General features: G+C 41.7%; 1 protein-coding gene across 1 annotated transcript in view; it reads right to left on the bottom strand.

Moving 5' to 3' along the window:
* Col9a1 (collagen type IX alpha 1 chain) overlaps positions 1–12,607 on the bottom strand; it is a 107,847-nt gene that overhangs the window by 69,125 nt on the left and 26,115 nt on the right. Inside the window, exons 7-15 of the mRNA XM_033756841.1 lie at positions 12,092–12,162; positions 11,910–11,945; positions 11,743–11,805; positions 6,365–6,418; positions 5,982–6,017; positions 2,597–2,620; positions 2,178–2,231; positions 915–968; positions 262–294 (exon numbers count right to left, since the gene is read on the bottom strand). Of these exons, the coding sequence (XP_033612732.1) occupies positions 262–294; positions 915–968; positions 2,178–2,231; positions 2,597–2,620; positions 5,982–6,017; positions 6,365–6,418; positions 11,743–11,805; positions 11,910–11,945; positions 12,092–12,162 (425 nt within the window). The remainder of the gene's footprint in view (positions 1–261; positions 295–914; positions 969–2,177; positions 2,232–2,596; positions 2,621–5,981; positions 6,018–6,364; positions 6,419–11,742; positions 11,806–11,909; positions 11,946–12,091; positions 12,163–12,607) is intronic.

The raw sequence follows: 12,607 nt of genomic DNA, 5'->3' as shown, positions 1-12,607 counted from the left end.
TGTAGGGAAGGTGGGATGGGTAGGGGAAGGGTAAAAAGGAAAAAGAAAAAAACGTGAGATAATGAAAAGATGGAAATAAAGTGGTTGTAGATGGGGAGGGGAGGAGGGGGTGAAGGGAGGGCAGGGACAAAGGGAAAAAATGAGAACCAAGACTTGTCATGTAAAGATACAAGATCCCAACAAGGAATGTAACTGTACTGTATCACTAAAATGTACCAATAAATTCAATTAAAGCTGAAAAACAAAAGAAAAACATCTCACCAGTGGATCTCCATCATGAAAGCCAATTGTTCCCTAAAGTGAAAAAAAAAATTTACAGTTAAGAATATAACTAAATAATAATGTTAACTAATAATCAAACCTACTAGTAAAGGGATGTTCACCGGGTGAAAATATAGTAAGTATATTCCTTTCCTAAAATGTAAGAAATGAATACCAGCACACAATATGCTACTATTCCAAAAACCTAACTCACACGCCTACTCCTTTTGGAAACCTCTAAACCTCAATCTTTTCTGGGGTGACTAAAAGGAGAGGAAATGTGAGGTACAACAGAAAAATACAGAACTGTGACATGTGGAATTTATCTTTCTTAAACTCCTACTTTTCCAGTTTGTTACTGTGGAAACCAGTTCATTTGAAAATGTTTCTTTTAAATGTCAAAGTTTTGAGCATTTGAGAAATCACAAGTGTCAAAGACTTCAAATGTAACGAGTAAGACTTGCTTTGCAAAAACCACCTTTTCAATTGCTTTTCTTTAAAAAGAGCAGCACTCTGAATGGATGAGAAAATCAGTAGTCACTTTGGAGATGTTAAAACGATGACTCAACCCACAGGCCCTTCAGGTTTGGGTTACGTTTCTTCAGCGCCTACTCTTAAGACCAGAGGAGAAATTGAAACCATAAAAAACTTACACTGGGTCCAGGGGGGCCAGGAGGTCCAGGTGGTCCTCTCCGCCCAGGGTCACCCTAAGTCATTGAAAATTGTGACATGTAGTTACACAAGTAACAGCCTAATAGTACCGAAAGCCAAAAGCTGGGGAGACAGGAGAAAACCATAGTCCTTGAAACCCCTGCAGAGCCAGCCACGCATAGACCTACCACTAAAGCCCAATTTCCCCACAAGACCAGAAAAGTAAAGGAGTTCTGATTTCACCAAGATATAAAACAAAGCAGAAGGAGACACGAGGGGAGAGTAAAGCCAATTCTTCCGGACAGATGGTCATTCCATCTACTCTGAAAACAAATTGGCACCCGGTGTATTTTCTCGTTGACTCACAGAGGAGCCTGAAAAGCCAGTAGTGCTAGCACCACTCAGCTAGTCAGAGCCAAAGACAGCTTTTCCCCAGCCCCCTCACGGCTCCTGGCACCAGGTGCATCCCCTGGTCTGTCACTACACTCTTACACAGAAAAGCAAACGTGGCTAAATGCAAATAAGCCATCCTGACAAAAATAGACTTCAATTACTCAAAACACACTTGGCATGTTTTCCTTCTTCATGTTCTAAGGTCAGGAGCATCTTACAATTAGTTTAAATATACAATCATTGCGTATCCATCCATTTGTTCAAATTTCACATAAATTTGAAAACAGCACACACAGAGACGCTCAAGATGAGTGTAACACATGTCTTCTCCCTTCTGCAAGTTGACAGTTACCTACCTTCTCATAAAATCAAAACTTTATTCATGAAATGTTCACTGAATATACACATGAAGCAATTTTACCAGCAGTTTGCTCTATGAAGTTCACCTCCTTAATATTTAAAGTTAAATTCTGATTATAAATTAGCAGTCCATTTGTGTATGTGTGTATATAAAACCGCTATATATATGTATAGACTGTTTTTTAATTTCATATGGAAAGTTTAATACACAAACCACTAGACTCTCAGTCCTAGCACAGAATCTATAAAACTGGGGTGACACTTTTTACTTGATACTCAATCTCAATATTGGGAAGAAAAGTTTAGCTCAAAATTTTAAGTAAAAAATTAAAGTCACTCAGCAAAAATGAGGTGTATTAGTCCTGATCCCCATCAATAGTATGAACTGGACTAAAATTCATATGCCATTTTTGGTTTGCAGGAGGAAGCACAAACTTACGTTAACTTGCCTTCACTAGTAACACCTTTTACTAAGCCAGCAAGTGTCTATCAAACTGTACTGTGGTACTCACACTAGGTCCCACACGGCCAAGCTCTCCAGGGAGTCCCGCTGTCCCCGGAGGACCCTGAAGACAACAAATCACAGTGACAACGTGATTTATGGATACTCTGACCATCTATCATGAATGCCATCACTAAACCTAAAGAGGTTAAGTAACAGACTTAGAATTATATATTTGGTTAGCTTTAGTTTCCGCTAAGCTGGTAATTCATTTGACCAAACTTTACATAAAATGGAACAGAAATCTCATAAATCAATAAATATTTTGTTCAGCAGACTAGAGATGTTATCATTAGTAGTAGATACCTAAGAATATATACAGACTATTAACCCCACTAATTAAAGCATGGTTTTAAGAGTAGGGTTAGGATTTGAGAAATAGGCCGTTTTTATAGATTATGTAAAAACAAATAACAAAATGATACTTACAGGGGGCCCGGGAATACCACGGCCCTAAAAGGTTAAAATAAAATGTTATGGCATGTGGTTTATCCTTCATATAAATACAGACACAGACATAACTCAGTACAAAAAGAAACCATAACCTCTAACACTAAAAGAAATATACGATGCTCAGTCTAAAGAAAGTGCTGGCTAAAAGATTAAAACTAGACCCTTATCTTTCACCATGCACAAAACTAAAATCCTAGTGGACTAAAGATCTAAATATATAAAAAGTCACTAAATTTTCTGGAAGTTAGGCAGAACTCTTGAAGACATTGGCACAGGAAAAGACTTTATGACCAAATCCTCAGTAGCATGGGAACTAGCAGAAATAATCAACAACTGGGATCTCATCTTATTAAAAAGCTTCTGCACTGCAAAAGAAACCACCAACAGAACTAAGAGACAACCTACAAGGTAGGAAAAAGTTATTACTAGCGGTTCCTCAGACAAAGGACTATAATCTAGAATATATAAAGAACTCAAAAAATCAGTCCCCCAAATAAAAAGACCCGATTCAAAAATGGTCATCTGAAATGAACAGACATTTCTCAGACAAAGAAGTAAAAGCAGCAAGTAAATATATGAGAAAATGTTCCACATCACTGGTCATTCGAGAGATGCAGATGAAAACAACACTGAGATTCCACCTCACCCCACAAAGAATGGCTGCTATCAAGAAATCACACAATAACAAATGTTGGCGTGGTTGTTGGTGGGAGTGCAGAGTGGTTCAACCACTATGGAAATCAATATGGGGATACCTTAAAGAGCTGGGACTCAAGGTTCCATTTGACCCAGCCATCCCTCTGCTGAGTATCTTCCCAAAAGAATTTTAAAAATCCTATCACAGTGATATATGTGCACCTATGTTTATAGCACCACAGTTTGTAATAGCTAAAACTTGGTAACAGCCCATTTGCCCATCAGTTGGAAACTGGATAAAGATGTGGTTTTTCTATAAAATGGAATACTACTCAGCCATAAAGAATGAGAAATTAGAGTAATTCATAGGAAAATGGATACATATTGAGGATATACTCCTAAGTGAAATAAATAAGTCACACATATATAAATACCGAATAGTTTCTCTGGTGTGAAAAACTATAATGGTACATGAGATCCTAATAATATAATTGACAATGTGAAATAGGAAGAAAAGGGCTAAAGGTGTAGGGGAAAGGTAATAAGAGAAAAGAAAAAAAAACATGAGAAAATGAAAAAATGGAAATAAAATATTTGTAAATAGGGAAGAGAGGGGGTTGAAGGGAGGGCAGGGACAAGGGTAAAAAATGAGAACCAAGACCTGTCATGTAGAGGTAGAAGATCCCAAAGATGAATGTAACTGTACTGTATACCTAAAATGTATCAGTAAATTCAATTTAAAAAAAAAAAAAGAAAGTGCTGGCTAAAAAAAAAGCAAATGTGATTCTGTAAAGGTAGAAGATCCCAAAGATGAATGTAACTGTACTGTATACCTAAAATGTACCAATAAACTCAATTTAAAAAAAAAAAGAAAGAAAGTGCTGGCTAACAAAAAAGCAAATGCGATTTGCCTGTGTCATCCCTGCAGATGTCCCTGTGATGTGTGTGCTAACTGCTCAGATTTCTCTAAACTTTCTTAAAAGAAAATCAAAGACACCATCTATGCTTGCCCTCGAGAGAACTTATCATTACTCACAAAAGTGTACATGACAACCAGAGTCCACAGATTTTATTCATTTGTAGTATTATCTTAAAAATCTACACTGAAGACAATCTAGTTTTGCAGTTTACAATAAGTGATGTTTAGAAGTTGCCAGACAGGCATTCAGCACAAGAGGCAGGGGGTCAGGGGGTCAGGGGGTCAGAAACACCTCGCCCTTCAACAGGTACTAAATCTAGTGGATATTCAAAACAAACTGTGTGTCCCTCCTGAAGTAACCTACAGTGGGATCCTAATTCAAAATGCTAAATTTGACTTTAAACCTAATCATTCTGTCTCCCTCTTTTGTACACTTTGTATCTCTTTATCAACCCCAGACTACACATATAAAGTACTGAAACCACTTCTGTCTTCCTATCCTATTCCTAGCATAGAGCCTGGTATATACAAACTAATAATATGCTTGTCAAACTTAAAACTGAACATTAACAACCTAGAATCTCTGTTCTTTTTTTTAGCTTTTTTTTTTCTTTTTTTTGGATACAGGGTCTCACTATGCAGTTGGGACTGAGCTGGAACTCATTATGTAGCCCAGGCTGGTCTGAAATTCACAGTGATCCTCCTGCCTCAGCCTCCCAAGTACTGGGATTACAGGTGTGTGCACCACATCCCAGCTCTTTTTGCTTTCTAATTTCAACTTTTCCCCCTTAGAATTTCTCATTATTCTTTTCTCTCCTTAGTTGGCTTGAGTAGCTTTTGTTCACCACTGTCTGTGATATGTATATATTCTAACATATCAATCTAGATTTACTTTTCTGAAATATCCATATGTAAATCACCTCATGGAATCAATGCACATCCTCTGATAATGATATTATTTCTCATTATTTAAGCAGCCAAAACAAGACAGAACTTCACATGGGCAGCATGCCTTAATAGTAAGTGGAGCTTTCCAAAGCATTCTTTGAAAATTACTATTTGAATATTTTAATTCATAGGTTAATTACAGAAATAGCTGTCTGCCTGAAAATATTAGTCAGTAAGTTACTCAGTATCAGAAACCTACATGTTCATCAGATTTCAGCAACCATAAAAAAGGCATCTGTATAAGATTTCCAGATCTGAGCTGAAAACTATGAAAGACCAGCATGCTATTCACTTCTGACAATTGGCTTATAGTGGAAAATTTGATATAGATGCATAAATAAAGCAAACAGTGCAAATAAGCAAAAGAAAGGAGGAAAAAAACAGATTAATAACAAGAGTGAGAGAGAGAGAAGGGAAAAGTGGCCCATGAACCTGCTCCTCTCACACCCACAAATAACACAAATCTGAGGGACTAACTGCAGGGAAAGACTAACCAGGGAATCAGGCGGGTGATAGTATCTCCTTTGTCTATATTTCTTAGAGATAAAACTACTGGTGAAGAAAATGGTGTGACTAATGCTTTAAACACTGAATACTGGACCTGCTGTTGTTATACAAGTACTGGTTTCTAACAGTGAAGCAATAGTTGTCTACTGAAACAATGGGCCTGCAAATAGATACAAGTATTTTATATGATGTATTCAAATTCCTCTAAAATGTTTCTGCTCACAGTGGGAATACTTACCACACTAAGTAAGTCCTCAAACCATTTGTAGTGTGTATTATATAAAAATTTTCACACTGGCAGAATTTCACCTAAAAATAGATTTTCAATTTTGCTACTTTACTGTTACTTACTGGAAATCCACGCGATCCAGGCACACCAGGTTCTCCCTAAAAATAAAAACAGCTTCATTGTATTTAGCTTTTTTAAATCATGAATCTGTAAACATGCAAACTGCATAAATATTGGAATCACCAAACAGTACATCCTGGCATTTTTAAAGCACAACTTTGGGTCAAGGATTTAGCTCAGTGGTTCTGCCGCCTGTCTCGCAAGCGCAAGGTCCCAAGTTCTATTCCTGGTACCAAAAATTTTAAAAAAACACAAATACAACTTTGGCTGAAAACGTATGTTAGCTGACACATAGTTTAACCTGTTAGTTGATTTGAAACACTGCAATAAAATTTACTTTGGTAATTAATTAATACTGGCAATCAGTACTATGTAGCTAACTTACTTTTTGTCCCCTTGGTCCAACGGAGCCAGGGGATCCATCAGGTCCTGTTAATCCCTAACGAAGCAAGATTATGGTGTTAGAACTATCACGACACCCTTTGCAAACCACTGGGTGAAATATTCCATTTTATTTATTAATTTTCTGAAGACGGTTACATATGTATAATGCCACTGTTTGTAAATGATACCTTCCTATATTTTAACTCAAAGGTAACATTTAACATGTAACATGAGATTTTACTTTCCATTGATGAATTACATTTTATTCCTAACTTAATGCTTATTGTATCATTTTTCATCACAGGGCTAAATAATCTATCCGTTTTTGTCTGTTTTTAAAAAATACAATGCAATAATTATAGTGCTCTGATAGTTAAGTCTGGTTGTCTAACCCAGGTTTGTGAACCTCTTTTATTTCATTTATAAAATAAAAATACCGTGTGTCTCTAAGTACAGGCCAACAGCGTCTTGAAGTCAATAAAATGCTTCCTCAATAGGAACTAAGCACAAAAGAACTCCATTATTGCCTATTAGCTGCTTATAGCCCTTCAGCCGTCTTCCAGCAATGGCAATTGCTTCTTGAAGAACGTGAACTTTTAAAGTCAAATCATTAGACAGCATGAATGTGTCTATATTATTTTTCTTAGTTAAAAAAAGGCCTAATTAAGTACATGTTCACAAATGCTACTTCCTGAGTATCATTTAGCCTAGGATTATAAAATATATTTATAGATATCATGCTCAATATTAAAGCAGTTACTAAATATATCTTCTAAATATTATCATCTCTACAAATACTCATTTTTATCAGCATCCTCAATATAAAATAGATATGAAAACATGATATCACTACCTGTATAACCTGAATTTCTACATTTGGGGAAAATGTGTGTTTTTTCTGTTGTTATTTTTGCTCTTTGACACTTTTAGATGTTGTAATTTGCAATGTAATCTTGAAATTACACCTCACTAAAGGTAAATACATGTGTGTGTTTATGCACACATGAATGTCTTCTAAAGTCTATTATTAACATTTTGAAAAAGACTCAAGTAAGATTGAGGGAGAAAGTATTAAAAAATATGAAAGTCCTTTTAAATGGGTCACCAGTTCATGTACAGAGCCAAGCATGATGGCTCACACCTATAATCCCAGAACTCTAGGCAGCTGAGGCAGGAGGATTGCAAGTTCAAGCCCAGACAGGGCAACTTAATTGGTGAGCAAGATCCTCAAAAAAAAAAAAATCATATTTAGTTTTCCATAGTCTGCATAACTATCAATAAAATGCATTCGTATAATTATACAGAAACAAGCTCATTGTCTACTATTTTTATATTTCTCTACATCAATTTCCCTAACTACTCTGAAGTGTGAATCAAAAAAATCAGCTGGGGGCACACTCCTTAATCCAGCACATGGGAGGCTGAGGCAGGATGATCATGGGTCAAAAGTCAGCCTGGCTCCATAGCAAGCAAACTTTCTCAAAAAGAGAGGGGGCGGGGGGAGAAACTATTTGAAAATGTTGATTAATGAAAATTGACCAGAAGAAAAATATAAACACACAAAAAAGAATTTTTGCAGATTGTCTCTGAATTCCAATTATCCTCACCTAATTACAGCACTGTAATTAGTTGGTGAGCATCAGTGGTAATAGAATGTTTGCTTTTGTACTTCAACAAAGAAGCCACACCCCCCAGAGCATTTTCTAGAAGCACAGATGGCCCCTAAACTTCAGACACCTCAAGGAATATTTACCTAATGATCCTCTCATTTCCCTGTAGTGCATACACCTGCTAAGACCAATCACCATCAGTTTTCACAAGGTAATCAACCAACCTTCTTCAACCAGTGTGGAGAATAACAGCTAACAGAAACACAACAACCACCATATGTAACGAAGCAGAACCCAGTACATCAGTGGGGCTCCTGGAGACCATGTCCAAGTCACTTCATACTGAAAATATCCTCCGCGGACAGGATAAATTATGTCTACCTCTCGGAAATTCTTTGAGTTAAACTGAAATGAATTCCGGTGTCCGAGGTTATAGGGAAGTCTGCGAAGGAAGTGTGACCTCTCTGGGGACAAGGGTTGTGTGTCCCTCGTGGTTCTGGCACACTGCTCTGGCAATTACAGAGTAACTTTTTTATTTTGCAAGCCACAGCGTTTACTACAGGGCTTCACAAATCTGTGGTCAGCACACAGCAGCTAAATACCACTAGAGAGGATGGCCTGGATGGAGCTCACAAACCAGGCAGACAAGGATGGAACCCTTCAGACCGCTGCCTTGGGAAGGGTGGCGAGGTGGCAGGTGCAGCCTGGCACTTGGGGGGAAATAGCACAGCTTGTTAAAACCCTGACCTCTTTTTTTCTGCTTGTCCTGGACAACTAGGGTGTCTCCCTAGAACACAGACAATCGGGCCCCCACCACCTCCCCTTAAGCTTCCTGCCTTCCCCTTCCAGGGAGACAGAGGACCTACAGGAGAGCCATGGGCCTGGGGCTGGACCACCTCACTCCCTCTTCCCTGGTTAAGGTTGATTTTTTACTGTTGGTGGTGTCAACTCAGGGCCACAGCTCCTCTCCTGGGCAGCCTGGGCCGCCTGGGCCGCAGCCCCGTGGACAGCGTTGAAGATGGTGGGCTTCCAGGCCACACAGGGAACCTCTGATCCAGATGTAGAAAGTGCTGAGGAAGTCAGGGGCCTTGGAATAAAATGAGTTTAGGTTGGCCCTTTCGGTGAGAGTACATCACATGCCCTTCCACACCATCTTTATCTGAGCTCAAACCCTGACTCTGCCACTGAGCTGCTGTAAAGCCCTGGACAAGCTGCTCGATGCAGGGCGTTCTCAATGCTGTGCCTCCTTCAGAAAGGGTCCTGGAACAAACGAACAGCGCTCTAGCTATCACCCACAGCACCGTTTCTTGGCCTCCTCACTTTCCTCAATGCTCTTTTGCTCCAACACCGACCTTTCAGAGTAGTTTCTGGACCTCTCTATCCTGGTCATAAACCATCTGCCAAGGATAAAATGTGTGTGTACATTCACAGAATATATATATAGCATCTTGCCTGTAAAATGTAGCATTGTTTAACCATAATTCCTATACTTAATTTCAATTTATCCTGTACCTGTCTCATATGGCTCCTATAAGAGAGAATAAAATATTATTTACAGATCTCTCCACACATGCCACGAGAAAAGAAGAATCAAACTGTAAAAAAGAGAGACATTTGAAGTATATATTGACGCTATACACACACACAATTTTCAAAATCCAATTGCAATAATAAAACTCTCTAAATCCTGTTTCAAAGAAATTACAGAGGAAACGATCTCCAGTGGCAGAGAGAGTCGCCTTCATACGGGTGCTCGTGCGCACAGTCTGTGAGGGTCGACTCTGAAGCAGGGTCCTGAACTTTCTCGTGGCTTTATGCCAGTCATCAGTGGGGGTTTCCTTCTTCTCTTCCACAGCGCCGCCACTTGGACTCCTTTACCTCTCCTGCCAAAAATCCACCCAACGTAGGACATAAACTTTGACCAGTGTTCATTTCAGATTTGTCCAAACGTCACGCAACTTAGACTACGTCAACGTTATTCAGAAATAAGCTTTGCAGTCAGCCAGAGAGCAGCAGACTGAGGGTGGAGACCTAAGGTCCACAGCATTGCTCCCAAGAAAGGACTTGGGAAGTTCTCCTACTCATTAGTTCCCTACAGCCAGATGCAGAGAGTAAACTCCAGTTACTACTTCATTGCTCTCAATTTAGAGTACAAAAAAGTGTCAAATCAACCAAAGAATGGGGTGAGAAAACTTTTCAGTTCCAGAAATCCATGTGGCTCCAGTTTAAGTTACAGGATGTGAAACATCAATATTTACTGAAAATCATTAACCTCAATTATAAATCATTTTAAAAGTGATCCATATCCTTCCTCACTGGTGACTCAGAACTCGGTCACTTTCTAATCTCTCTCATTGCTGTACTTAGCTATTCAGTAAGAGCCTCATCTGTATCTAAATGAGGTGGGCCTAGAATCCCCAAAATCAAGAAGTATGAATCCTTTTGCTATCTTGCTTCTAAATAATAATTTTGGGTCCCTGGAAAAACCACTTGTCCCTCTGTTCCTGTGTGGGAAATAGAATTATGCTAACCTCCTTTCCAGGTTACTGTAAGGCTAAAGGAAACAGTAATTAGGAGAATGCCTAAGGAAAAAGTTCTAAACAAAGCAAATAGTGTAGCTGATTTTCCCCTTAGATCTAAGAAATGCCTAAAATTCTGGGACACACAGATTTTCTCCTTTTCCTCTCCCTCCCTTTCTTTCTGTTTTTCTGCTGCTTTCTTCCGCTGTTCCAGGAGACTGATCCTACGCCCTCCTCAACTTCTCCCTGAGGACCTTTCAGGGTAAAGAAATCTTATTGTTTTACAACTTTCAACTTTTGAAGTGTGGTTTTGCCCCCTGGAGGACTGCAACGATAAACAAAAACAAACAAACAAACAAACACACCTGGTAACTGTTTTAACATCATACTTCTGTAAAGTTCAACGCACTTTCATTTATCAAAATTTCAGTCAAAATGGGGAAACTATAGAAGAAAACCAGGGATTGCCTTTATGATGCTATGATGTGAGATAAAGATTTTTTTTAAGCAAGCTACAAAAGCACCGTTAAACTGCGGAACATGTAAGTCTAGCTCTCTAGTTGAAGCCAGAGTGGTGAACAGGAAGTATAATGGGGGTATGCGCTCTCTGAGAAGAGGCGCCACTTCTAACTTCCCCATGTCCTCCAGGCACAAAGTCAAGACTGGCCTGCGGTGGGACCCCACTCAGCACTAGCGGAGTGCATGGACGCGTTGTTTACCACAGAGCTCAGCATCTGGGCTTCCTGGCAATGGAGGCACAGCGGGTGCCTGGGAGCAAGGGCGCTGGTTCGCAGTCTTCAAGTAACCCCAGCCAGCTCGTTTCCCTCAAAGCCAGCCAGAGGGAAAATTAGCTTTAACTCTGCTCGCTGGTGGGCGTTCGCCCTCTCCCTGCCTTCCCTGCCCAAAGCACCTGCTCCACTTCATTTTCTCTATTCCTGGGACTGGGGAGGGCTCGGCCCTGCATCCGCCTGCAGGTGTTAGGGACTGCCGGAGAGGGGAAAGGAGTCCACCGCCTCAGCCACCTGCCGGCCCCACCCCTTCCTCACTGTTTTTTCCTCCTCGCCCTTTGCAGGGGCTGACTGCTGCGCTAGTCCGGGCAGCACAAAGCCAGGCTCAGGGGCACAGTTATTTCCCCTCCTTTTCCTTCCCCGTCTCTCCCCTTCTCCCCTTCTCTCTCTCAGTGCTGTTTCCCAGCAAACCACACACACACACACACACACACACACACACACACACACACGTGTACTCACGTCTGCACCCGGAGTGCCGGGCTTGCCTGGAGCTCCTGGCTTCCCGGGTTCACCTGGAGGACCCTGAGCGGGGACGGGCGAGGCAGGGAGAGAAAACCATACACACCTGAGACTCTGGAGACACCGTTGGCTGCAAAGATCATCTACAGGAACGCGGGGGCACTTACCGGGGGACCGGGGGGACCTTTGGGACCTCGGTCGCCCTGGAGGCACAGAGGAAGAGAACGCAGGAGCAGCCATGAGTAGCAGGAGCCGAGACCCCCAGGGGACCCCCAGTCTGGGCCCCAGCCCCACCTCGGCCCCGCCCAGGCCCGCCCTCCAGGGGAGCCGGTGGATGGGCCGGACTCACGTCGATGCCGTCGATGCCCGGAACTCCGGGGGGCCCGGGAGGCCCGGGGGGACCCCGCTCTCCAGGAGGGCCTCTCTGCTGAAACAGCACACGCCGGGGTCAGGAGCGGGCCTTCGCCACCCCAGGCAAGGGAAGCGCGGTCGGAGGGGCAGGCAGGCCGGCGGGGAGGGCGCTGCCCAGAAAAAGGGAGGTGCAGCGTGCAGCTGGGAGGCCGGGCTCCTTCCCCCACACAGGCTGGGCCGCGGGAGACTTCCATGCAATCGGTCTTTGCATTCAGGGAAACCTTCCTCTGCCACTAGAATGGGGGGTGCTTGAGCGAAAGAGCCGGGGGTGCAGGCCTCGAGCCGGCTCTGGCTGGGCCTCCTGGAGGGGCTGCCCGCCTGCGTCTCTGCACCTCGCTGCCAAACGACCTTTCACCGCCAGGCCCGGCGCCGAGGGACGCAGCACCCCAAGTCTCACCGACAGCTGCTCTGGGGAGGGTGGGCTGGGTTTTTGTTTTGTTTTGGGGGATTTTTT

Source organism: Fukomys damarensis, unplaced genomic scaffold, assembly GCF_012274545.1.
Source record: "Fukomys damarensis isolate Sample0158 unplaced genomic scaffold, DMR_v1.0_HiC HiC_scaffold_27, whole genome shotgun sequence".
Taxonomy (NCBI): Eukaryota; Metazoa; Chordata; class Mammalia; order Rodentia; family Bathyergidae; genus Fukomys; species Fukomys damarensis.
This window is presented reverse-complemented; position numbering and strand designations above follow the sequence as displayed.